The sequence below is a fragment of the Clinocottus analis genome, unplaced genomic scaffold (assembly GCF_023055335.1).
Source record: "Clinocottus analis isolate CAN_PGR_092001 unplaced genomic scaffold, fCliAna1.0.p SCAF_6, whole genome shotgun sequence".
Taxonomy (NCBI): Eukaryota; Metazoa; Chordata; class Actinopteri; order Perciformes; family Cottidae; genus Clinocottus; species Clinocottus analis.
The window spans coordinates 4,782,857-4,810,484 of NW_027176218.1; the positions used below are offsets into that span (position 1 = coordinate 4,782,857).

Sequence of the window (27,628 nt, forward strand, 5' to 3'; positions counted from 1 at the left end):
GAGGTCAGACGTCTGAAAGTGGATTGTCCAACTATTCTTCGTATTTCTTATCACAACAATCATTTTGCCCGCTGGTTTTGTATTTACTACACCTGTTTGGACAATTCTCTCACCTTCTGTGGGGTCAATGTGGACAGCAAAAGAGTAATGATGTCACCAAACCACCGCATGGCAGCGTTGTCCAATAAACAATATGGTTCCCAACTCCAGCCTTCACTAATACTTAACAATATCTATGATACATATTGTAATATTTGTTCATTTAACATACCAATAGTTGTTTGTACCGACATTAAAATAATACAGAAGCAAAATGTTTTTACTAAGATACATATAGTGCAGAAATGTAGGGTGTTTTTAGATGACTGGACTGTGAGAATTTGTATCACCAATCCTTTTGGAATCCTTTTGGTAAGGTATTAACATTTTTGCTTGATAAATACCTAAAACAATTAAACATGCTCTGACTCCAAATATTCTGTTTATTATCAGAGTAAATGGAACAGCTTTAGGTTTTGGACAAGCACCCTAAAGATGTCACATTTGGCTAAATGCCTTTCTTTTTGTTATTATCAAACAGTCTAAATAAAACTGAAATTAATTCTAAGTCGGAGGTACTTACCTTTTTGGTTTCTGGTGTCTTCTTTGAGCTGTAGCACCATCTTCTGATATTAGTTCTAATATTTGTCAGAAATATCTGAATATGTTGACATGTTTCACTGCTGAAGCACAAGAGACAAAACCTTCCTAAAATATGCTATCTTCTAAAAATAGGACAGAGCTGAGATGATCAAATTTGAGGATTCTGCACATTACTGTTATGAGTATGGCACATAATGCAGTCAATTGAACAGAATGCAACAAAAACTCGGCAACGGAGGAGAGTTATGTAAGAAACACTTGTATTTTCATCCGACACTTCAGGGCAACTTACAGTTACAGTCAACCTCTCAGCTTACAGAACAAAGTCTGGTTCAAGTTAGCAGTGTTATTATGTGCCTTTTGGTTGTCGTCAGATCACTTTCAATTTCAAAAAACGGTAAGACAATACAACAGACATTGAACATTAAACATCAAACAACGTGAATGCGATAGCTCTTTGAAATCATTTTAGCCTCTTATCGTCATAACTCTGGTTAGAGGAGATGGATATGGCACTGTACATAGTTCCTACAATAACACAAACTATTGGCACAAAAACAGTGATACTTTATGGGTGTGCAAAGGAGGGATTCTCCGTCTACTTGTATTAATTTCCCCCATTGTTATTCATATTTAAGTCACTAGGTGGCACCCTGAGGCAGCCAAAGTCCTCTGTAGCCAACGTCCCCTGCACATGCATGTGTTTAAAAGAATTTAAAACCAAAAACAAGCACTAGTAAAATGAGATGAAAAACACCACCAATGACAACTTTCTCATGCAGGTCTTGTTTTGGCTCCTTTGGTATAGAGACCACAGCGCATATCATGGTCCTCTTCTTTTTATTTATTTTTTATTTGCCACTTTTCACACAAAAGCCTGTTTCAGCTTCCACAATCCCAAATCCTCCTCTTCCTCAGCAGTACTAGTGTTCCTGGGCATGCTGACAGAGCCAGTGTTTCTCTGGGCGTCTGACCGAGTTGTGTGGTTTTCAGCTTTTAAGCTCGTACGGAGGAAGCGGCCCATTGTTTAGAGTCGTTGCTCGCTGAGGCGCTACAACGGGTCGAGAGCAGGTAAGTTCCAACCGTGAGACTTTGTCAGTCTTTGACGAGCCTGTAAATATGATGCTGTGCGCCGTGCTCACTGGTGGACACCTCGAAGACGTAGGCTATGCACAGGAGGGTTTCCAGAGTGTCCCTGTTAGTCACCACCTGTGGACAAAGAAGGTACTGCTCAGTCAAACCCAGCTAACCTTGGCTACACATATTTGGCTACACATATTTTCTATTTATTGGTATTTACGTTCTTTTAGTGTGCAGAGGAGCATGTAAGAATGTGTTCTTTTGAGAATATATGCAACATTATACTGAAAAACATACATTTCTCACAAACTCCTTTTGACACAGAGAAATAAATCGGTTAAATATTTGTCCTGCTGCTCATCTGTATTTGTTTGTCATGGATCCACCATCATAGAGGCAGTGGACGACATAATTGACCAATATCTGGTGGTGATATCCTAATAGCAGCCCAACATGTTGGTTTAAATCCAATTAATTTCATTCATATATTTAAAAAATGGCTCACAACCACACTAGAGAATGTAGTCAGTGTGTTTGTGGTGTTGGTGGATCCGTGGCTTTACAACGCAGTGCTCAACACTACACGTATGTGTGTTTAGACGTGGCTTTAAATGTTCTCACATGTTTAAAATACTGACAAGCAGAAGTAGCATGTTAATTTAATTCAAATCTAGTGCGAGCAGCATACCATTCAGCTCCTTTCTCTCCAACATAATTCATCTGCTGCGTCACAGTAGAACTCTGGATAATAAATAATGCATGACCTCTGGTTCAAAACGTCCTGCTATTCTATATGCGCGGGGCTAATTTGTATTTGCACACACGTCAGGGAGGCGTGTGGCGACCCAACAAGCATGAAACAAGCACACAACTTCATCAATTCATTGCGCCCGGCATTGAGCACAGCACTTACATGAGGCATATCGATCCATTGTGCTCAGCCTTGCAAAGTAGAATCTGTGAGTGCACCCGTTTGTTGTCTTTATGTATGTGCATGTCTGTGCCCCGTGTGTGCGCACATCTGTTTATGAGCTGTTCATGGTTATTATGGGCTAAATCAGCCCATTGAGAAACCTAATGACATGCTGCCATTGAGTCGTCAGTGTGGGCTCAATATGGTCATTGTCCCGTGCCCAGAAGGAATGCGGCCGCCGATGGAAGGAACACCGATGTCTTTGAACCCTGGCGTCGAGGACCACTTTGTTACTATGGTGATGCACTCTCGTCTATTCACGTCCCTCTCCCCTGCGCTCGCTCCCCAAGGTGCACACCGGCTCATTCGGAAAAGTCGGACTTACAGTAGAATGGGTGCAATATCTGAACTCTGCGAGCAACCGCAACGACCGCTGTTTGTAAAACGTCCACCGGCTGTTAACGGTCCGTCAAGGTTACCCCCGTCGGAAAGAAATCACAGCACAGCCATATTCCTTTAGAGAGCAGGATTAAAGAGCTGTTTCCCTGTTTCATACGGCAGCGGGATGCCTGCACGCAGCACTTTGAAATTGAAAGGAAGCATATGGAACGTCCCTGTGGCCATACGTGTGCTTTATCTCCTCGAAATGGTTTGAATGGAGGTATATGGATGATGGACAATGAGTGAGTTTCAATGCATGAATGTGCTGCAGACAATGACAGCGATGTATGCCTCTTTCCATCTCGAGCAGAATATTCCTCAATTACTGTGCTGGTGTCATATTGAGGTTATTTGCTTTCGTACCAAGAGTAAGACGAGTAGATCGATACCACTCTCGTACCGCATTTTAAACGTGAAGCTATCGACAGCAGCCAGTTTAGCTTAGCTTAGCATGAATAGTACAACTTGATAGGCCCAGGCTAGCTCTTTTCCTCTGAAGTAAAAGTGATTGCAGGATGGAAAAAAACAGGAAACTCGCTGTTATTTCAACTATGGAGTGTTCACACATTATTAATTCACTGCTAAGCTTAAATGGGCTAAAATCACTATTGTAACTGCTCGTAAACAAGTGACACAAATAAACTGTGTATACATTATGTGGTTTTTATTACAGTTAATGTAAGATTTTATTTTAATGCAATTTTAACTGTAATTTGTTGACCCTTTTTTAAGGTTCTCTTCTACAGCGGCGAAATATCATCGCTCTCAGAAAATCTCAGAATTTAGTCAGAGGCTGATGAGAAATTTTTTCCTAGTTAGTTAAGGAAAAAACACAACTCAAAAGCAGACGTCTTGACCGGCACATAGCTCCTGTAAAACCATACGCTGTTGTTTTTTTGTATGGATTAAACAAACAAATACTCGTGAGCTTCGGAGGTGCTGGCATGAGGATTATTTAAAACTTATTTTTTTAAAGACAAGCTGTTTTCAAGTCTTTCTAGTTATTTGGCAGCTGGCTGCAACATCATCTTTATCTTATATGTATGAGATCCAACCCTGAGAAAGAAGAAAAATAAGCATATTTCCGCACCATTCCTTAAATATTTAACAGAATAACTGAGCATCTTATATAAGACCAGAGGAGTAATCCCCAGCCTCTATACACACTTTTAGGCTACTGTACATCTCTAGTTGCTGTGGAGGATACCTGTAGGATAGTGAAGTTCTCCAGTACGCTGTTCATCATGTACTTCTCCGGCAGGTGTTTAAGCTTGTGGATAAAGTTGATCATATATTCACATAAAGGGGAACGGTGGATTCGAAACACGTAGCGTCCATTCTCGAAACGTGCATACTCCGTCTGGGAAAAACAAACACAATTCACAATAAAAAGCATGCAGTCCAATATGTGAGGTCATATACCATGTGCAAAGATCATTTAAAACACATTAAAAGGATAAGACGTGAACTCTATTGTAAAACAATAGGGACACATATTCCACTGAAATGCAATTGGATACATTGGATGTGAACATCGATGTGATAAGCCGTAATATAATATACTTAATGCAGCATATGGCATGCCAGATATGACAATAAACATATTTCTCGTGACAACAGTAATCAAATCACGGAGCCATTAAATATCATCATGTGGTCGACTGAGGCAGATGGCTCTATCGAGGGATGTGTGTGTATGTGTTTATATTGTACAATCCATCAGAAGCAGGTGGGGGAAGGGACACTTTTGTGTCTAGTTAACGGGAAGCATAACAGTTAGTCATGCTGGGGAGATTTGTTAATCGCGTCAGTTTCCTGACCACAGATCAGCAGTAATTGACTGGAATCCATCTGCACCAAAAGCAGTAATTCACTCCTCTGGGTGATAATGGTGGTTTTTGACTTGGCCGTGACCTCTTAATGTTGAAATATCACGCAGCTATTAGGCAATTAGAAATGCAAACTTCTTAAACTTAGCCACATACAGTTTTTAGTTTCCTGTTGATACTTAGGAGCTGTACTAATCCAACTAAAAGTTTGATTTTCCGCAAAATGTGAAGCACACAAAGTCTGGGTTTCAAAGAAAAAAACAACCCGATACTGACGATGCATGCTACTGCATGTATAGTCACATTATAAAGAGATTGGTCAAAATGCCACGTCATAAAAAAGATGTCTAACTAAATAGTTTGATTTAGATTAGCTATCAGGAACCTAAAATCTTGAAAGCACTGCCTTGAAATATAAAATATTGTTGTTTGTACTACTACTAAAATAAACATGAATTATGATTTTTTTTTTTATGTTGTAGATGCAATTCAGTTCAAATGTTGCTACTAAAAAGAACAGATTAAATCAATGTTCAAGTTGCTGCTATGTACCTAAATGCTGCTGTCTTGGGCTGCAAACACAAGTAGGATTGTTCAAAAAAATCATCAAATTTTGCTTTCTCTCCAATGTCAGAAATGATGAGAAATGGTTGGGGAGCTAATACACGTTTGTATTACAATATATGCAACTTTAAGTTATTGAACTTTCAAAATAAAGGCCGGGTCACTGCCTGACATAGAGGCATACGCTAGTAGGCATATGCTAGGTTTACTAAATAGGTCTGATAACCCCCAGTGTCCTTGTCTTACCTCCACTTTCTCCACCACCTGCTTGCCAAAGGAGCAGACTTTGGTGGACGAGGTGATGATCATGTTCTCAGAGCTCTCATACTGACTGGAAACACCATAGAAGAAGCTGCTGTCATCCTGCAGATTTATACTGAGGTCCGCCTAAGGGGGCGAAACAGGAAACAGGTCAGGATCAACTAATACCAATGCACACCTGTGAGTCTGACCCAAAAAGAAGCATTATTGCAGCCTGCTGGTGTGTGTGGGGATGTACGAGGATTTACTGGGCTGTACAACGCAAATCCATAATCTATAACAAAATATCAGGTTCTACTTTTTGTGACAAAGACATGTCACCGAGAGAGTAACAGCTCAACAACACTTGAGGGTGATTCTCTGCAAAGCCAAGAGGCATCTACTGGCCACATCCTTGTTGACCCAGTGCAGCACCGCTAAGTCCCGCCTCTAGATTCACGAGATGCTGTGCATCTCTTTGAGTGCATGACTTGCAAGACAATGATGAATATGTTTTTTGTGTGTTTACAGCCAAGGTGAAATGAAAAATACCTTTTAAACCTGTAAAGTTCACATCAACAGTCATATTTATTTGACAATATATGCAGAGAAAAAAAAACATCTTCTGATTTTTATATCAAATTCCAATCACAGTTTCTTCCTGGAAAACAAAAACATAATGTGTGATTACGCGAGCTTGAGCTTCAATCAATTACAACCAATAATACCATAAATCAATCTGCAACTTTTCATGTCAAGGGAGGTGTGTGAGGAGCCACAGTCCTCTGAACTTTGGGAGGTGTAACTATTTGACTCATATTATAGATATGTAAATCAGTTTGGATGGAAAAATGCTTCACATGGGAAGCAGATCAGGCTGATACATTTCATGAAAGTACAAGTTTGATATATATATCTGTTAGATATTGATGAGATACTGAGCTTATTGAAAAGCAGTGGGGTTCATAATAACAATTTAGGAAAGTTTTATTCGTAAACATGATATTTAAGAACAGTGAACTAAATCTTTTAACATTATGACAAAAAAGCGAACGAGGAAACATCTGTTTTGTTGTCAGTTGCTCACTGAAACTAATCGAATGCCAAACACTCGTGTACTCGACTGCCTCCGCCAAAAATATGACCTCCCAAGTTGAATTTAAAAGGCTGCGTGGAGTCAAGTTCCTTCCTCTGCATGTGGACGCTCTGATCCTTCCACTAGTTCAAGTTTGAATCGAGGCGAGTAGCATATAATCAGATTTTGGATCAGACCGAGGTGTCGTTTCCTCCGTCAGACAGCTGGGCTGTTTTACCTTTTCCCCCTGTCGGGCTCTTGTCTCCTAATGGGCCATTGAGACACCGCTCAGCCTCCTCTCATGTCTTCATCACCCCGTTCATCTTCATCCCCGGCTCATGTAATTCCTCGATTTGTCTTCATCCCTTGGGCCTAGTGACCCTCCTCAAACCGCCATTCCCTGCCTCCCTAACAGCCTGCGAGGGAATTCATCCAATTACAATCAGCAGCGTGCAATTGGCTGATTAGATCATGGCGGGCAGGCTGGCTGTGTAACAATTTAGCAGCGCCGGCTCAAATCGGATTCCCCCTGCACTTCAAAGGCGCGAGACAATCCGTTAGGACAGGGCCACGGGCGCTGAGAGGGCGAGGAGGAGGGCGGGGAGCGAGGAGAGGCGGGGGGGCAGGGCAGCCAGCAGCCGACAGGGTGGGGGGGGGGTTCGCTGGAAATTCAATCTAGAAGGCCATAGCTTTGGAGGAGGGCCAGCCGCCTGTCACCGTCTCCATGCCAACCCGCGCCTCAGCACACCCCCAAGTCATGACCTACCACGCGGTTGTCCCACAGCGGCGACATCAAATAGGCACTCCCTGTCTTTTTTTACGATTGCGGAAAACAAAGTTATTGTGTTTTTAAACGTGTCGGGGATTTCATTTGGCTTATTTTCGTGGCCAAGAGCGGGGTTTTTTTTTCTTCTTCCGCTTTAATATGGGTTTGGAAATGTCCAGCTGTTTCGTCGCATTTCTGTGTTTTGTCATGGATGCCTTGAGAATTGGACGAGCCCCTTGGGATACGATGAGATGAACAGACTGAGAGGGGACAGTGTTATAAGTGTGCATGTGTCAGGACTGTTGACTCAACAAGGCTGCGACATGAATGAAGAGTATTTCATTGATGAATGGCTCGTTGCTTACATGGTCCCCTGCTGTTTCTCCTGCCACATGTCTGCCACCCCTGTGTCCCTATTTCAATCTTTCACTGTTTATTGCCGTCTTGCTCCCTTTTTCTTTATGATATACGGCGTCGCTATTCATCCCCTCCTCCTCCTCACCCCTGAATCAAATGCCACGGCTTGACCAGCAGCTGCTCTTTCAAAGGACCGGTGAAGACTCCTTCCAAAACGCTGTCACTCACCAATGTCTTTTATCTCTCTACAATAAATAAAGCGGCAGTCAAACATGCAAGACGGGCCATTTCATGCGTAAACAGCCACCTGGCGGCATGAGATTGCAAGGCAACACTTTGAACTTGACCTTCACTGTCTTCGGCACTCCGAAGCACAGAAGTTAACGCTGTATGAGCCGATACATCCGTCACCAATGGCCTCAACGCAACACCTTTTTTACAAGGTGGATCAGAGCGCGGTCCACTTTATTTTACAATGTTGCACAGTGGTAGTGAAGATGACGGTTTGACATTCTTCCCTCCGCCATCAGCATCCCCGAAAAACCGCACAAAGTTCACGGATCAACACCACTTCAATAAGTCGCAGAGACCTAGAATGCCCTACTGGATCTTCTCCTCAGAGCGCCATTTCATTTCAGACCTGCAAAACACTCATGGCACTAGAAGCAAACGCCATCTAGAGACTTCTCCTCCACATTGTGTGTTAGATTTGGACTCTGATCACTGAACGACAGAGTAAGACTAGCATTGTTCATTGTGTTGTTCTCTGGGTGCCAACAGCTCATCCCTAGAGCCTGGATGTGTTTGGATCACCTGGTATGCACAACCGCGCTGCAGTACATGCCTCAGGTGCTACTGAAACAGGCTTGCCAGTGCCCCCGGTATTAGAGTGGGCGGTTATAGTAGACGGAGAGCATGATAGGCCCGGTGCCGAACCTCGGACAACCTCTCAAGGCTCAGCCAGACCCCACTTGTCCTTTCTCAAAACATGAGGAGTTTATTTGCTCCCAGACTAACATCCACCCACAGTACTATGCACCATACGCGCCACAGCGGATCTTCCCGAAAACTGAACGTTAGCAATGATTGTGCACGGACAAATCAATAGGGCAGCTTGTTCAATGGAAGGAGGACACTCCTTCACGCTCATTCAAACACTTCTACCAGTTTGGGTCCTTTGTCTAAGTCTATGCTTGACAATGAATTAAGTATGAGTGAAATCATGTTTGGGCTTTTGTTCGCTTTCATGTATCTGTGTGTGATAAAAATTAAGTTTAAGTTGGAGAATAGAACAAAGAGAAAAGGTTCATTTTGTTTGGTTTTCCCACAAACCTATCCTTTGTATTAAGACAGTAGATAGTAGAGATGTTTATTTATTTTCTCAATTGTAATCGTCCGATTTTCTATGTGCTTAAAGTTAAAATTGAACATTTTTATTTTGAACACTTAAGTCAGCCCCAACATCCATTATTACCTCACCATCTCTTATCCGTGCTGCTGCAAGACAAGAATTTAAACTGGAGGAGTTTACAAGTACAGATAAGACGTTTTAAAACCACAAGCAAGGGTTGTGCACAGGTTGCTATTTTCTCATCTTTACTTATAAAAGGTCATCGATCCAATGTGTGCGCAGTGCAAATCACTGAGAAATCAAAATAGTGTGGCTACCAAGGTGCCATGTGATCTTTTGTTGAGCCAATCTTTGTTTGGGGCAGTTGCTAATTATGCCGCAAGTATTTAGTGAGGTGATCACATATCCCAGACAATATGATTTACGTCTACAATTAAGCTCTTCAAATACAAGGAAGTAGCGCAGCAGCCTTAGTACCTCTAACTGTTGTGAGTCGGTGCATGATTTACAGTGTTTTCAGTAATTCTCTTCATACTATGTGATAATAGTAGTTGGCAATCCCACCACATTGATTTTTACCAGTGGAGAGACTAAAGTAAATGTACTTTTACTCCCTCTTATCATGCTTAACCCTTAGCTCCGACATAGTAAAAAGAGTCGCAAAACTTTTGAATAGAATTAAAATAACAGTCACTTCAATAACGAGAGACTGTAAAGAGAGCGAGGTGAGAGGGAGGGTTTGAAAGTGTGTACGTGCTGTGCATGACAAACAGGGAAGGTCTTGTCCTGAGGAGAGGCGAGGTGGCCCGATCATCCGAGATACACAAAATGGACGTGTCCAATTACACTTGTAGTCTGCGTCTCTCGCTCTGATCGCTTCTTTAATGCCCATTTACAGGTTGTCAGTTTACATATTTCCTCTGTTTTTAACGATATCACACATTCTCCTCCATCTGTCTTCATTCCTTAGTCTGCATCTTGTCTGTGTGTGCATGTGTGTGTGTGTGTTTTGGGGGGGCTTATCTATAAATAAGTTTGTGGGGGGGGTGTAATAGCGCTGAGACAGGTGCCTGGTCTCACATTTCCTCTGGTGAAAGATCAGACCTGCCACTCTCCCCAAGGCTGCTGTCACACACACTCACACGTACAAGCACACACACCTCACAGTCATATACAAATACACACACCTAATGTGTGCTGAGCAGCAACGCCTTATTTGCCGCCATATAAACTAGCAGTCAGGTCATGAGAGCTACGACTTTCCATTGAATCTGGCTTTAAATCGCACTTAAGTTCCTTTAACTCCAAAGCTTAAACTATCTCAACACAGTTGACACGGCCAAGCCATTATCAGCCAACAGGTGCTGCAAAACATTAACAAGAAGTATTCACTGTACTCTCACCTCACGGCCATGACTCTGGGAGGATTATATGCTCTTATGATGTATCACACAGAGCATAGGACTGAGCTTCACATAAATGAAAACGGGTATTAAAATTGGAATCGAAGCGATTTAGCCGCTGTAATTAATTGCAAAAGAATTAAAAGGGAACGAACAGAATGGGATTGGGCTGATCTGAACTGAGCTTCTCACAAAATAAAAATAAAAGTTGTATATATTTTACCCAGAACTTGACGAGAAAGAAGGCGTTGTGCGGCCCTTTGTCGAACAGGTCCTTCAGGCCTCCTTTCTTCTCTGGGAACTTGTCGTAGATCTGCCTGACGTCCACAGACTCCAGATAGGCGTCGCTGTAGCTCGGGTTGGACTGGCCGATGTGCACAAACAGGTGCTTGTTGAACTGGGGAGACGAAAGGGCAAAACAGGAGATGAACAAAGCCAAAAATGACAAGTGTCCAGTCTGCTAAATTGCCATTAGCGCCAGGTGCACTGTTGGGCATCTGTTACTTTGGGCCTGTTGTTCTAGTTAAACATGTTTATAGAAATATCCCATCACCTGTCTCAAGGGTTCCACCCTTTTCTTCCCACTTGCCCTATTCATGAACATGTGATGTGCTGGTGTGTATTGTGTTTTTGAGTTTGTAAAGATTATATTGTGAGCTTTGTGAGTTGCTGTCATACCCTTACACACCAGGAACTACAAATATTAAACCATAATATCTAGTCTTTCTTGAGACACCTCTATTTATTTAGATTTTCTCCTAAGAAATGTTACTTTATAATACTTTATTAATAGGGTTTCTTATATGTATGTAATATGTATAGTTCTTTTTAATCAATAGGCCATAACAGTTCGGTGCCAGTGTATTTTCTAAGGATGTTTACAATATTTGATCGTAATGGCCAAACATACAATAAAATATAGAAAGTGTGAATCAGAACTAGAGTAGCAAAACATAAATGTATTATATTGTGAAAGATTTCTAAATTTAAAAAAAAGAAAATAGTAAAAAAAGCATTATAAAAAATGTGAGTACTAAAATATTGAGTTTTTGCTGTGAGGCACCTGCGAATAAGACTTCCTGAAGGGCAAGAACAATGGAGATAAAAAATACATAGAGAAATGAAATATACTTTTATGTTGAGAGAAAAAAAAAACAGAACACAAAGTTAACCCTCCTCTCGTCGACTCACATTCTCCGGGTCCTGAGGTTGCTCGAGGAAGGCGGAGAACTCCAGCATTCGCAGCTTGGAGCTGGCAATACATCTACCCTGCCAGGGGGGGGCACCGGGAGACATCGACAGCCCCGCTGTGCTTTCATAACCTGCGGACAAGAGGGCAGTGGGTGCGTAAAATGTGCGGTTCGAGTGTGACAATGTAAAAAAAAAAAAAAAAACTTAAAAAAGGACACGCTGTCATTTTTTGCAATCATTTTCCCTGAGCTTTGTGCGAGCTTTTCGTCACGATCCGGGCCGTCTCGTCACGTTCTCGGCATGACAGCCGTCTGTCAACGCGGCTGGGTGGCGAAAGAGCACCCACCTGTTATCGGGGTCGGGCCGGATGCTTGCATGGCGTAACTCTGCTGGGAGAAGGGCTTAATGCTGGAGAGACGAGACAGACAAGAGAGGGAGAAGTATGTTATGCACCGGCTCGGCCTCATGACCCCATCTCATGTACTAATTGGACCGCGTGACCTCTAAAGACGCAGGGGGCAGAGCGGTATGCTGAATGTCAGACAGCTGAAGACTTTTCTTTATAATTGTGCTGATATGTTTCGTACTGAAATTTATCCGATGAGCACATGATGAATTACTGATGGACACTGCAGCACTACAGAAGAGAAAGAAGGACTACTCACTCTTCGTGGCCAACCGGCTGTCCTGGAAGTGCCCCGTGCCAAAACTGGGAAAAGAAAAGAAGAAAAAAAATATGACACACTTCCACCTTCAAACTGATTCTCACTTATGGATTGCATATTCTGCTTTTCAAACCACAAGCACAGAGCTGTTTCTTACAAAAAAGAAAATCAAGCTTAAAAGTTTAAAGCATTTCTTTTTGACACACATGCAAAACATTTAATACTTTAAACACCTTCAAAAAACAAGTTTATCTCCAAAGTATCAATCAAAGCGTTTCGAAGAAGACAAATCATCTGCGTACAATTTCATGAATCTAAAATAGGTGAAGTTGTAGAAAAGAAGAAGGCTTAAATATCTGGAATTAAGATAAACTCGTTTCATCTTGAGAGTCTTTGTGAATTCAAACAACATCCACGGAAATAAATGGACATATTAGAGCAGAACGGGTGATGAAAAATACTGTTGATTGTTCACAATGAGCAAACCCCAGACTTTGGGATGAAGTCAAAGGTATTTTTTTTTAGACGTTGCGACTGCTCCGCCCTTTAGGCTAATCTGAATTAGATGGTAGGGGACGCTTGTAAGAGACTCACCCCACCAGGAGTGGGATAAGGCGGCCGAGACAGGCCCTGGAGAGCCATCTTGTTCTGGAAAGCCGTAGGTGAGATGATCTGGGCTGAGGACATAGTGGCCATACTCTGCAGGGCCTTGTCTTTGGCAACCTGGTCCTGCGGAGAGCGAGACAAACACACAGTTACCCAAAGGGGCAGCACTCATCAGACTCCATTTAAGTCGGCGTCCCACTTCCACGGTAACACAAGCAAGAGCCCTAAAAAGGGAAATGAAGCACCGAGGCCAGCTTGCATCATCGGTGAACCGCTGCCAGGCGAGGGGAACTGAAGAGAAGGTGATATTACAGTCAAGGGCCTTTAGGTCAAGAGTTAAGTTTATTGCTTTGGCAGGGGCAAGCCAGTGATGACAAGTCGCTTCTGTTGGAGGTCATACTGGAAGGGAAAGGGCTGATGTGTTTATATCCTAATAATTGGATCAAAACTGCGAAATGGCATTGAGTTTAAAATAGTGAGATTGCTACAAAATTGTCCTTCCTGTAAAGCGATACTCCTCTTGTTTTTGAATCCACTCCTTCAGCGGTTTCCAAACCACAGAGGGCTACAAGCACTTGCCGCCCAGCCCTAATGGGCAAGGCCACCCGGTGCATTCTTCTTCCCAGAAATGGCGAACACAAGGGCATAGCTGAAATATGGGAGGGGGGGTACATGTGCTCGGGATCTCAGTTACACCAAAGACTTATTTAAAAAGGCCTGTCACAGAGGCCAACCCTGTGACCAGAGCCGGGCCCGGCCAGCTGAACCCTCATGGCTGCCATCCAAGGTGAGCTGCGGTCCAGTTGCCTGCCGCAACCGCGAGTTTGTGGGGTGTACGTGGATGAGTAATGTAAACTGAGAAAGTACTGGGGGGGCACGGGGATATGTGAGCTCTCGGCCAACCACACAGGAAAACTTTTATTGAGGTACTTATTAAATGTAATACTTGGAAGGAATAATGCAGGGATTAATTTGTTCCCCGACAATTGCGTTTGGTTCATCTTGTTCATAATCGTGTGCACTAAGCCTCCGGCCTCCTGAAATATGTTCACATTTCATCGAAATGTGTCAGCATGCCATTTAAAACCAGCATCAATTAGAGGCTGCAATTAAAATAGCCATTGTTTGTATCGTTGTGTTAATGGGTTGTGAATGCATGGCAGTGCAGGTACCTACCTTAGACAAAACATAAAACTTCATTATAAGAGGGAATAATGTAGTGTAATAACATTTTCACCTTTATTCCACCTGCTGCTGCTGCTCAAGTTAAATAAAATTCAATAAAACACTTTTTAAATGCAACAAACTAATCACACCCTGCTGTGACGTTTTTCCTCCAGTGAGCACAAGCCAATCTGTGCAGTTCAGACACATGGAGATTACAATAAGGGATTTGAACAAATGCACATCCTTTAATGTGTTTTTCTGATGCGTGCTTTAAAAAACAAACACTTGTTAAATCTTCCACAGAACATTTAGTGAATATAAAAAAGAGAGGTTGACTCACGTAGCGTACCTTTAGCTTCACCTGGATCTCCCTGGCTTTCCGTCGGGCCAGAACCTGGATGTGACTGGACACCTAAGACAGACAACATTGAGATGAGCATCGCGTTCATAAGACACATTTCCAGCAATAATGGGTAAATTACTGGTCAAAAATGTTGCCTTGAATGAATGAATGAACAAATATGTTAAAGCCATCCAGCTAAAAATATAATAAAATATATATAATTATACAAATTCAATTCAATTCAACATGGATATTCATGATTCTCACCGGACGAGTCAAAATAATCTGAAATAGCATTGTGAGGCAAAACATTATACACACTGGTTAAAGCAGCTTCAGGCCATGTGAGCCACACCACTTAAATATTGCTGTGAAATATACAAATAATTAAATATGAATTAAATACTGATTTGATTTTTTGAGTTGCATTGTGTTATTTTGCTCTTCAGCACCACAATTCATATAACAAACTGGATTCATTACGCATTACACACACAGAGGCGAACACATGTGTTGCTGCACAACACTGAATCAGTTTACTGCTGTTGGACCAGCAGGTGTCCCTCTCCCCCTCCAACCTGCCCCGCCATCCATTTCTAATCCTTCACTGTCCACCATTCCTCCTCAAACCTCCACGCATCTCTTTTCACTCTCACACCGAGTCTGCCAGGTGACTTAGCGGGGGACTCCGACCCCCCACATCCATCACTGCCCATACATCGGTCCATCCGTCTCAGATACCGTAGTGAGGATAGAGTTCCAAATCCCCTCGCCCGTCCCGCCTCAGTCTCCCATCCTGATCCCCGTATTCCCCAGCTTCTTTACCCTTCTAACAAGCACCAGATCCAGGAGGTGGTGAAGAACCAACACCGACACTTGATCCTACAGCATCTGTGCATTGGGCGCTGGCCCTAAATCAATCGTCATCTCGAGCCCTCCAAATAGGAGGGGGTGAGAAGTCGGAGCGCGGGGTGTACCCAGGGTGTCGGTGGGCATCACTCAGCAGCAGAGGCCTTTTTCTGGAAGGGTTCAAAAATAGGGGCTGCTTCAAATAACATTTGCAGAGAACGTACCTGCTTTCTGGTCCGTGTCTTCCCCGTGCGAAGTTTGATGTACCGTGCGATCAGCTCGTTTCGTCCTGCAAGGGACCAGAAAACAGCAGCATGTTAGCATTTGGTAGCATCCGCGCTTGAAGTGGGAGAAATGAAGTACTTCCTCTATGCACATGTTGGCTTGTGTATCAGCCAGTGTCAGCAAATCATTATAACATTCTGAATTTTCTACAGTGAATAAAGCGCTTCAGCGTATTATACAGACACTTCATTCATTCATCGTTTCATTCAACTCATCCTCTTGGATGGCTCAAACAAACACAGGACTTTCCCCCAGGAGAACGCTATTTGTGTCCCGTGTGAAACCAAAGCCCCATTAAATTATGGTTCCTTGGTTTTGTTACGTAACTGCCGTATTTAGCCGACGCCAGCTACTTAACACACTTACTTATTTTAACCCAAACCAGGATATTTTCCTAAACCACACCAACACTTAGCTTTACCTCATCTAAGGAATCAGGGAGGAATGAGGAAATGTATATGCACTGTATGTTTATGTGCACATATTTATACAAATAATTCACTGCATTAGGAAAATTGGCTGCTTAACTAAAATTTCCCGACAATGTGTTTTCGAGCCGCTCCGAGTGTTTTCAACTCCACGGTGAAAGGCCTAAAACAACAACCTACAGAGTTGAAACACCCCTCTTTCTGCAATAAAAATCACAATAAAACAAAGCTTTGGCCTGTTACCCAGGATTTTAGTAAAAAAAACTGTGGTTTGGTTCAAAAATGGAAAAGTCATAGGCTTTATGCCTAAACATGCTCGGATTGAGGCATGCTGGGATTCAAAATCTGCATATTATGGGTAGCACTTTATAATAAGTACACACTATTTAGCATTAGTAAAGTCTGAAACATGTCTAACTGTGTTTATGAATGAGTTATCAATGAGTACTCATGTTGGAATAATGCTTCATAAATGATGAATTCAGTGTTTATTCATGCTTTACTAATGCTTAATAGTGTGTATTTATATAAAGTGCCACCTACGCATGTCCTTATTCATGTCTGTGAGTACACATATTTGGAAGAGTCTGCATGCGTGCATGTACAGATGACATGCAAACCACCACACGCGCCTCAAGCAAGACTCCAGGCTGTGGAGTTTTATCAATGCTGAAAACTGTAAGTTTATCCTCGCGTATATATCCATCTGTCTTTGTGAGAGCCCGCGTCAGCCCGAGTCTGACCCGCTGAGTGTGCTGAGTGAGCTCGTATCTCCGCGGTGTGTGCCTGCCTGCGCACCGCCGCCGCCGCTGACAGACAGGTCACATTGGCAGAGCAGGTGGAGGCCGCGGCCATGCGATCCTCAGACCGGACTCGGGACAGACGCGGCTCAGGCCATGGACCGAAGGGGGGCCCAGTCTGGTGAGGCAGCCAGGCAGCTGGTGTGTGTGTCAATGTTTATGGAATATGCCTTTACGCCTGCAGTAAATCTCGGGCTCGTTCCCCCTCCACACACACCGCCCCCAATTTAGTGTCCGGTTACAGTTGAGGTTAACGGTCATGTGGCTTCTTTCTCCAAAACTAAACTTCTAGTTGAAGGGCTGAGGGTTTAATTCATGTATAGAATAGTGCCATTTTGTTGTGGCTGTAAGTTTTGACAAGAAACAATATGTCATGGGGGATGGACTGAATAAAAGCTAGTCGATATTATAAAAGGAATACTTTTGCAAGCATATAGTGCTCAAACAATAAGTCATTTCCAGATTGATGGAAGGATTCATTGACAGATAATTAAATCAGAATCCCTTTCAGTAATAACTTAACTCTTGAAAAGGAGCATTGTGCAGAATTTAAGGGAATCTATTGGTAGAAATGTAATATAATATTATTACGTTTTTTCTTCTTCTTTTACCTTAGAATGAGTCCTTTATATCTACATATGCTGCGGGTCCTCTTCACAGAGCCGGCCACCATGTTTCTACAGTAGCCCAGAAAGGACAAATAGAACACTGGCTTCATGTTTTTGCATCAGCAACTCCGGCGCTCCTGGAACAACGTAATCTGCAACTTTGCACTGTAATTGATCAACTTCTCATATGTGAGTAGTTGCAGTTTTTCATTGTTTCATGTTATTATTAATTAAATATCAAACAAAACGAGCAATTTCAATGAGTCACATTAAGTTCCAGGGAAATTTATGCAGAGATTTTTCCTAAATTTCCCGACATTATTTCAATAAATAATAGTTTTAATAGTAATTGTAAAATGTATTGTAAATTATGTAGTGAACAGCAACTTTATAAACCAGAACTAATAAAAGGGAGGGAACACACACACACACACACACACACACACACACACACACACACACACACACACACACACACACACACACAGAGTTTGCACCACCTCTTAAACACGGTCATTTTTCCCTTGACACCACATCTCCATGTGAATTAACACACAGATCAGTCACGACACACAACCTGGAAACAAACCCGTCAGACTTTCCCTTACATAGTGACGCTTGGATCAGACCTCACAGCGGTTTATAAACCGGCCAGTTGGGCGACCCCAAATGGTGTAAAGCGGAAACCTGAAACTTGGCTAAACCCCTATAAGAACTTTCATCAGCCAATAAAAGTGATCAGATTTTTTCGCGGAACGCAAGACACCCTTTTCTTCCCGGGGCTCCGAGTTTGCTCAGACATGAACTTCCAAGTTATGCCTTTTGAAGGCGTTTCATTTTTGTTGCTAAGTCATTAGCTTAGGCTGCCAGTTTGTATAGCCAGCAGGGGGTAAACTATCAGCCAGAAGTCTGGCTCTAGGGTTCAACCTTTTAAGACGAAAGAAAACCGGAGGATTCGCCAAATAAAATGCATGTGATTGCTCAGCACTGAGGCTGATCGCCATGATTTCTGGATGACTTTCTAATATTAAGAAAACTTTACCAACTCACTAACTTACTTCCTAGCTTTGCTTTCATATTGTGTTGGTATTGTAAGTAATATTTAGCATAAATGCCTTTTAAATATGAATCATTTCATATTTATATATCATCATTTAAAAGGGTAATTTTGGTTTAATCGTAGTTTGGGTCATCATTGTACTCACCAAAGTAATTATCGAGATCTGAAACAAATGTCAGAAAAGGCAAGAAACACAACTGAAAATACTGCTCTGATAGAAATGAAAGCATGACCAAGTTGTAATAAATTGGAATACTCGATTCAGTTATCTTTAGCAGATATTATCCCTTTATAAAAATATTCAGGTGGGCTTCAACACCGGCCCTTAATGGCCACATCAGGGCGGCAAAAGGCTCTTAAAGGTAGGACCCACATCTTTTAGAAATCCCTGTAACTAACCCCCCAAAATGCTGTGTTCAAGAACATCCTGCAGTAGAACGATGCCACTGTGTTCTAGTTTGTTTTACAAGACATATGCACAGTTTTGATAACAAGTGGATTATTCTGGTTAAATAAAAGAAATGTAAATGAAACTTAAATGTAACATTTGTAAAAGATAGACTTCATCATCAGTCAAGTTATATTGGAAACAAATCAATAATTAATACACTAATTATACAACAGAGTGATATTATCTGTGAATGAACTAGTGCCGGTTAGGAGAGCAAAAGAGTCAAGAGAACCGAGTCCTTGTAAAGTTCCAGGACCCTGACACACACACACACACACACACACACACACACACACACAAACACACACACGCACACAAACACACACACACATTGCTCAGCTGTAGAACTGTCTTTGTGCGAGGCTTTTGTGGACTAAACCACTCTCACAAATGCCGTCTCCTCCAGTTTATACACACAGTCGCACACTCGACACAGACTCACGCACACATTTCTGTCGCGGCATTCATTCCTTCTCAATCTTATTTTCCTTTCAGAGCTGTAACTCCTCAACCGTTTAGTGTTTATCGGGAGGTGCACTCGCCGGACGATTGTTTGAGCCCCTAAACGCATACTTCTTTAATTCCCCAGGGATTAAGAAAGTGTTCCACATTTCCTCGCAATCAAACTCTTTAAAAGACGAACAGAGAGCTTTGTCAAAGTCCCCACAGTGCTTGACCTAAAATGAACATTAGGTCGCCTCTATCGAGTTCCTCACGTTTACAGCAGGAAGTTCTTTCAGTTCCCGGCAAATTATCTTCTGGAAACTTTGCTCAGTGTACAGTAAGATGTACATTGTGTCTCCAATCCAATAGGGATTTTCAAAATAGCAGACACAGATGCGTGAGCATGTCTTCCCCCCAGATGAATACAAACTTTTCATGAATTCAGAAAAGCAGTCCGTCTTTTTACTTTGGTAGCGAGACACTTTTAAAACTCCTCGCGTTGTATCGCTCAACCTTGAAGCCACGGCAAGTCAAAGTGCAACCAGGATAGACACTAAATTACAATGAAACGGTTCATCTTCTCACGAATAACGATTTTAAATGATGTTCTACCACCAACAGAGCAAAGGTCAAGCGGCTTCATCAAGAGGATGGTGTCCCCATTCAAAATGAGCCAGGTCTGTGCTGCAAGCATGTAAACAACAGCGTCATTAATGGACTGTCAAAGATGGCTTTGATTCATGTTCTCATATCAGATGCCCTGCCGCTCCTCGTGCGAGTGCTTGGGGAAGGGCCCCATCAAAAATACCCTCCAACACATCCATGAGATCAGAGAGGAGACTCAGTCACACGGCGATGAGATCATGTTATCCAATGGGAGTAGCGCAGACAGGAAACTTGTGCCAGCCAAGACTAGAGGAAAGTCAGTCGGAACATTATACCATCATCCACTGGTCCCCAATTTGATGTTGTTTATTACACTGAATGCGGTCACAGACTTGTCTGGGGGAAATCTGATTCTGGAAACATTTCTTAAGGGCCCCGAAAAGTGTCCGACTGCAGCATCAGCGGTGATCCAAAGTTCAAGGGATTCTTGCTGGGTTGTGCAACTTAACAATCATTATAATTATCCAACCGGGGAGAGGGCTCCTCCTCCGTTGCTCTCCTGACGGTGTCTCCACTTCTTTCCTTTTGAACGTTTTTTTTCTGGGGAGTTTTTCCCGATCCGATGTGAGGTCCTGGGTCAGGGATGTCGAATGTGTACAGATTGTAAAGCCCTGCGAGGCAAATTTGTAATTTGTGATTTTGGGCTGTACAAAATAAACTGAATTGAATTGAACAATATGTGATTTCTCGAAAAGGGAATATTTCTGATGCATGTATGGGACCATGAAAGCATTACAGAACGGCTCCACTCTTATTTTGATACCACCTAAGTCTAACTGAGCCAATAAAAGTTGATTTAAAACACGGAAGACCACAGATTGGTCAGAGAGTATTGTCACTAGTGCGACACCGGACATCCTGCCACTGTGATATAGCCAAACCACCCCCAAGAAAGGCTGTTTTTTTGTATTTACTCGAAAAACAAACATAAACATGCATGTGCATGTTTGCTTACATGCAGACAAAATTGACATTTTGTTGCATATAAAAACAACTTATATTGCACTATTACTTCAGTCCCACCTGAATATGCTTGCGCTTCAGTACAGTTCCCTAACATCAATAAATGACAAAACATAATGAAGTTTTGAATCCTGGAGCTGTGCTGATCCTAAAAAGGCCTTACAAACACAGTTTTACCAGCTTTCCTTCTGGCTTTCTTCTCCCCCGCGGCCTCGGGCCTGTTGGTAGAGGTCAGGGAGAGGTGGACGGGGTTATTGAAGTCGGTTTATAGTATCCCTTCCAAAGTCAACCTCCGGGCCTGGCTGGTCGTAAATCTGCCCTTCCCCAACGGGGCGGCGGTCATCCCTGGCCTGGGCTGATCTCTCTCTGTGTCTTCTTCTCAACCCAGAGCATTTTCCACATTCCTATATCGTGACTGGTCCGGACCGGGCCCTGAATCTGCTGTTCCGACTTCATCCCATGCTTGTTTGTGTGTGGACAACAATGACCGTCTATGTACAGAAAGCAATGGACAACTATATCACCGGGAATGATCAGCACATCGCCCTAATCCACATGTTCACAAATGAACACGTGACAGTTTCTAACAAGATATCTATCAATATAGATAGTTCTGGAGGTATCGGTCATAGAGATGACAGCCTCCTCTCTGATATGATGGGACAAGATGCAACTCGGCTTGTTGTGTTTAAAGCACAAAAAAAAAAACACTTTGGAAAAACTCAACAGCGATGTCTTTTTCCAGAAATAATGACCCAGTTAGTCAAGATAATCCACAGACGTTGCTGTGAGCAGTTTCATGAAGGAAAATTATTTGCGCTATACCTTTAAATAATGTTCGAAACTATAGTTATCAATCTTAAAAGTACCTTTAATAACTCAGCCATCTCTGTATAAAAGCACTGTTCCTAGTATGTGTGCCGTATTTTAGTTACAATGTGCATTCATTTTAAACTAAAATTGTTTTAACCTCTGACTAAATCATATCTAATCATCCTAATTCCTCACTGTATTTCATAGTACGTGCATGTGCACATTTGTGACTGAATGTCTAACCATATACAAACTGCCATCCTCTCTGGAGACACATCTGCCAGCCATACGTTCCCTTCAGCAGCACACATGCCCCAGCATGTCTACTTTGGAAAACAAAGGTCACATTTAGGCTGCAGGAATGTCTTGGCTGGGTGTTATTTCCCGTCCGATAGAGCCTGGACGCAGCCGGCTGAGCTCTGAAAAGACCTCGAGCGAGCCTCGATACCAGCGACGAGCCAAGCATGGCAACAGTATAGATCCTGTGACGCAAAACTGCCCTGCTGGTGCGGCGGTAAGAGAGCCACGAAGAATGAATCATTTCAAAATGAAGTCAAGGACTCAGCACAAGCGGTAGTTCGCAGTCAAAGAGGCGGATGCACCTCAAACTCCAGGGATGAGTGTACAACGACATATTCCTATATTTAGGACATTTTCTTTTCATATGGAGTTGTCTTTCTCCAAACCAAAATCAAAAGATGAAATCATGTTTTCAGTGGACAACTATCAGAAAACTCGTCTTCAATTTATGGGATCGTTATGTATTCTTTTCAAGTTGTTATCCAAACGATGGAGGTCTTTTTTTATTCATTCAGATGTACAAAGAGATACAGTTTTTCCTCAAAGTATTCTGGAAACAAATATCTATTTTGGTACTAAGTAGGTCAAAATAAATTGAGACAAGTAGTTAGTTGGTACTTCAAATCAAATACTTCAGTGAAATATTGGGTCCATACTGGTACGTTTTACTCTCCTTCCTCCTGTACTTCTAGTGAGCTACATTTCTGTGACTTGTTCTCCAATTATAAGAGGCAGCTGTGGTTTTTGCAAGCGTGCACGACACCTAGCAACAAGTCTCGCTGCAGTCCGAGCCACATCTGAAGTTTACTCTTGATTTCCGACAAAGTATAGTATTCCTAGCAGAGGAGTAAATTTAACAGATGTCATGTTATATTAACACAACATGCCACAGGTGTCTCCGCAATTACAGAGATTTATGCAGAGGTAGTTTGCGCGAGGCTCCGCGTATTTCAATCTCATAGACGGATCAACAGATGTCCGACCCGCTCGGGCCCTCCGACCTTTCACCTTGCTGATCCGAGAGGTCTGGATAAAGTGACAGTGACAGCTCTGTTACATGACCATCGCCGCTCACCGTGCCCTATCGTTTACAAGACGCAGCGAGGACAAGCACAGACAGACGGAGTGACAGAGATGGAGGGAGCGCAGATTCCAGGAGTTTGTCGTCAGCAGGAGGGGGGTTTCCTCGAAATCCCTCCAGAGAGCATCAAATCCCATGAGAGTCTGACAGTCAGCATCGGGACTAAATGTGAGGAGGTTCAGGTTCATCCTCTTGCTTCGTGTGAGGCGAGTGTGTTTCCCACCAGTGTGACAGAAATCACTTATCCAACGCTAATAAAAGAAAAGATATGATGGTAAGCAAGTGTATAAAAATGATACACAAGATATTGGACCGAGCAATGAGAAACATGCGGGAAAACAGACCCGTTCCTACTTCTCCTCGCGGCTACTACAAAAGGTCAACAGGTCAAGGTCACTGGTGGGTTTCTCACTTTACTGACAAAGTTTGTACCGAGGTGAGGACGCGCTGTTGCTTTCCACTGACCTTTACATCACATGCTTAATGAGAATGACTTGAGGTCAAAACATATTTGCATCGCCTGACAAAAAACAACAAAGGGTTGACATGTTGCACAAGCGAGGCTTAGTGGAAGCGTGATTCATTGTGTGGAAATTCTTTGTACTGCCCTGACGCAAATATATGCCACTACTGAGGGAAACATTGTTGACTTTATCCTCTTCACTAACACGTGTTTGCTTTTTTTCTTTTGCTTTTTCACAGGAAGCGGGAGCCATCAAAATGTGAGAAAAAGTGCTCCCTCTTACAGATGTTATAAAACCAAGCGTGACGAAACCAAACAGCTGCGTAAAAACATGTCATGTAATATTTAAAAGTCAGCAAATAAAAAACCCGAAGATGTCGGAAAGTAAAAACAATTACCAACGCACATCATTTCATTTGCTAGCAGTGAATAAAGAGGGAAGATAATCACATTTCCAGTGCCACATTCTTCCCGTGAGAGCTGTCAGCACATTGCTTTCCACGGCGCTACAAGTTCGAGACTGTTTTTTCCATTATTGCCAACACGATGCCTTCAGTCAGACCACAGGGCACGACGCTCGCTGAGAGCCGCGCAAGACAGGAAATGTTTTCCTTGGCAGATGCATGTCGAATTACCGCTGGAGCACACAACCGCCACAATATCCGTGACACCGTCCCTAATAAGCGAGCTAATAGGTCTGTTGAGTAGTGGGCGCGACGAGGGCCGAAGCTATGCACAGCATTATGGGAAAGAAATGCCATGTATGTACCCTGAATATAGGATAAAAACATTCCAGTCAATTTAGGAATTTACAAGTGATAGAAGCAGACGCTCGCTGCTCGGAGACTCAATATCATATTGTTTGGTAAAGAATGGCATTCACTCCTCAAGAGTGGAATTCAACCTCAAATCCAGAGTATGTCGCTCTCGGCTAACCGTTATTTTGCTCAAAGTTTGTTTTGGCTGTGCCTCTACATTCAGCCCAGGCAGAAAAAAAAAAGACTAAATAACATTTCAAAAACCATCAAGTCATGGCTTGATGTATGCCTTTAAAGATATTCTCAGCTGATATTTGATTTGGCTCCCGGATTTAAGACCCCACCCACCCCCATCAGCGCTTTAACAACATTAACAACACTAAAGACCTTCAAAGTGGCTTTGCATTGATTGTGGTCGCTTGAATGACTTGAGTTGTTGGCCACTTGCGACCCCGGGGATGGTGATAAAAGGGGAGGACAGGAGAGCTGCAGGGGGCTGGAAGTGAACGGCCGCTTATGGGAGACAGTGGGCCATGCGAGGGATCACTCTTGCATCACTTCTCAGGTCATAAATCCGGGTTTGCCGCGAGGCTGTCAGGTTGAACGCAGAGAGCAGCTGGGGGTGAACTGAAAGGCGGACGGACAAACTGACAGGAGTTGTGCAGAAAGGACAAAGACGGACAGGGAGTGTGAAACAAAGAGATAGCCCAGTGAAAATCATAGACACACGCTACACAAAACTTCTACCTGTCTCATTGTAAAACACACGCCCGCGCACGCACTGGAGACAGGTGTGAGAGTTTTTGCGGCAACCCGAGGCCTTGCAAGACACCACTGGCCACCTTGGTGTTTATTTGTCCACCCGTCCTCCTCCCCTCCAGGCGCTCAAAGGGTAAACGTCTATTCTGGTTTAGGGTTACAGCCGAGCTTGCCTTGAACCCCCGGAGCTCCCGAGTGCACATGCCATTCCTGGCGGGCCAACGCGCTCCCTGGCGCGCACCTCAGTGTGCCCGCCTTGCCAAGAAACCCCACCATCACCACCTTTACCCATTCAGCCTCCACCCCCCCTCCTCCCATGACATAGAATGAGCCACCTGCCCCACTCTCCTCTGCACCCCTCCCCTCTTCAACTATTATTACAGGCTTTATAAGGGTTTACGTGCTGATCACAGGATGGCCATGACCTCGATAGGTGGCTAAGCTAGGCTAGGCAAAGCCAACAGTTAAAGGAGCTGTCTGGCACGCTGACAGAACAAGGCGATGACAGAGGCCGTCTGATAGCGCCGCTGCCTCCACGGGCCCGTTTTCCACCGAGCAGATCCACTATCAAACAGTCGCGATGGAAAAGCCATCTGTTAGCGAGCATCTTTCAGCGCGACGTCCAGTAGAGGAATGTCACCTCACCTTCCCCAACCCCTGTTTGGCAATGACAATATGCAAAGATGAAAGAAGGAAAGACCTGCAGGAAAGTTGCTGCCGCTCCGAAAACCTCAATTCACTATTTTAGGATTGGAAGGGAGGCAAGAAAAAACAAACCTCTTGGAAGGGATCAATTATCAGCGGCACAATAGCGCAGACGGAGTGATAGCAAGCGACAGTTAAGGCCGCATAGCAAATAGATTACTTGAGACAACATCACACAAAGCTGACACCCAAGCCACGCAATCACAGCCGAGGTGAGTGATTCAGAGATACATTTGGTCACAAGAATACCGTAAAGTACAGTCCACTATCACTGCCAAAACACAATGGCACAAGAGTCTGGCCCAAATAACTCACTGTATGTCAATGAGGCTGACAAATCGTGCTTTAATGATTTACTTTTCACTTTTCACTTACTCATCTTTCGGGGCTGGATAGAAAAGCAGCCTTTTGCTTATTTTTATGGACGTGTCAGTAGATATGTTTCCTTCTTAAAAATCTAATTTCTTCTGATAGGTGGTGAACAGATTGAAATCTGCACGAGAGGCACACTGTTTTTGTGGAGAACGTGTGTGTGTGTGTGTGTGTGTGCGAGCCTGTTTTTGACCCATTCTGCGATCTTAGCGTTCACTTCGGGAATCAAGCGGAGCTGACAGCTGTGCAGGAAACAGGAGCGATGTGAAATATGAAAACACAGTTGTGGTGGGGAATGTGTGTGTGTGTGTGTGTGTGGGGGGGAGAGTTTGTGAAACAAATTGACCATAAGAAGAGCTGTTTATCGTGGGAAGTGTACGGGTGTGAATAAGTCTGACTGTGCATCACACCACTGAAGATATGAACTCTGTGGGTTTCTTTACAGTCACGTGTGTATGGGAAGAGTTACAGCCCGTAACTTCCTTTTCACTTACGTCCATCTGAAAGAAATATTTGGCCCCTCAAATGAATCTTCATCCTCAATATATCAATTACACCTTAAACTGTATCCCATATTAATTTCCCCACAACTCTTAAAGGAGCAGGAACGACTCCTTATTCTTCCATGCCGAAGAAGCAATTTGTGGAGAAATATTATAAATTCTTTGTAGCCAATGATGCCATTTTGATATCAATATTTCCCAAATGTACATCAAAGCAAATGCATTGAAGAAAATTATGTTTATTATTGTTTTATCATTATCTCCCCGAGACATAAGCCTTTTGGCACTGCTCAAAAACGGACATTCAAGGAAAAGTCTTTCGATGTGTTACGGTCTATTGAGTGCACTTTGCATCGAAAATGGACGGTGTGGTAAAAGAAAGGACTGAGCCGGACTTTTCTGGCCGTCTAAAAAAAGCATCCCGCACATGAGCTGACCTCCAGGACCTGTGTTTATCATCCCATTCAAGAAGAGGAAAAGGCACGCGACAGTATGACGAGTGGTCGTGGGCGTACCGTACATCTTGCCCTCGTCAGAGAGGATGATCTTCCTGCGGCCGCAGGGCGGGTAGATGGCCAGGGCCTCCTGGAAGCTCTGCTCGATGTCGGGGCTCCACACGCCCTCCGCATCGTTCTCCAGGGGTTTGTCGAGCGCGTCCCCCAGCTCCTCACTCCCACCCCTGGGGGA

At 43.2% G+C, this 27,628-nt stretch overlaps 1 protein-coding gene across 2 annotated transcripts; it reads right to left on the minus strand.

Moving 5' to 3' along the window:
- Window positions 1-885: 885 nt before the first annotated feature.
- On the minus strand, window positions 886-27,559 carry LOC137803933 (transcriptional enhancer factor TEF-3-like). Of its 2 annotated transcripts, none has more exons than XM_068602797.1 (11): window positions 27,457-27,559; window positions 15,707-15,771; window positions 14,640-14,702; window positions 13,112-13,246; window positions 12,518-12,561; window positions 12,199-12,260; window positions 11,853-11,983; window positions 10,885-11,058; window positions 5,716-5,856; window positions 4,284-4,436; window positions 886-1,851 (listed from the first exon to the last, which is right to left on the minus strand). In XM_068602797.1, the coding sequence occupies exons 1-11, from the start codon at window positions 27,461-27,463 to the stop codon at window positions 1,738-1,740; spliced, it is 1,089 nt and encodes a 362-aa protein (XP_068458898.1). In that variant the 5' UTR covers window positions 27,464-27,559; the 3' UTR covers window positions 886-1,737. The 2 variants fall into 2 exon arrangements, with proteins under 2 accessions (XP_068458898.1, XP_068458897.1); XM_068602796.1 differs by having other exon boundaries at window positions 14,631-14,702.
- Window positions 27,560-27,628: the final 69 nt, after the last annotated feature.

What these genes read in the sequence shown, in the direction of transcription:
- LOC137803933 (XM_068602796.1), bottom strand. An exon ending in TCTTTCTCGTCAAGTTCTGG is followed by an intron (nt 5,857 to 10,884) that starts GTAAAATATATA and finishes TCGCCCCCTTAG; the next exon opens with GCGGACCTCAGTATAAATCT. An exon ending in AGAACTTCACTATCCTACAG is followed by an intron (nt 1,852 to 4,283) that starts GTATCCTCCACA and finishes CTTTGTCCACAG; the next exon opens with GTGGTGACTAACAGGGACAC.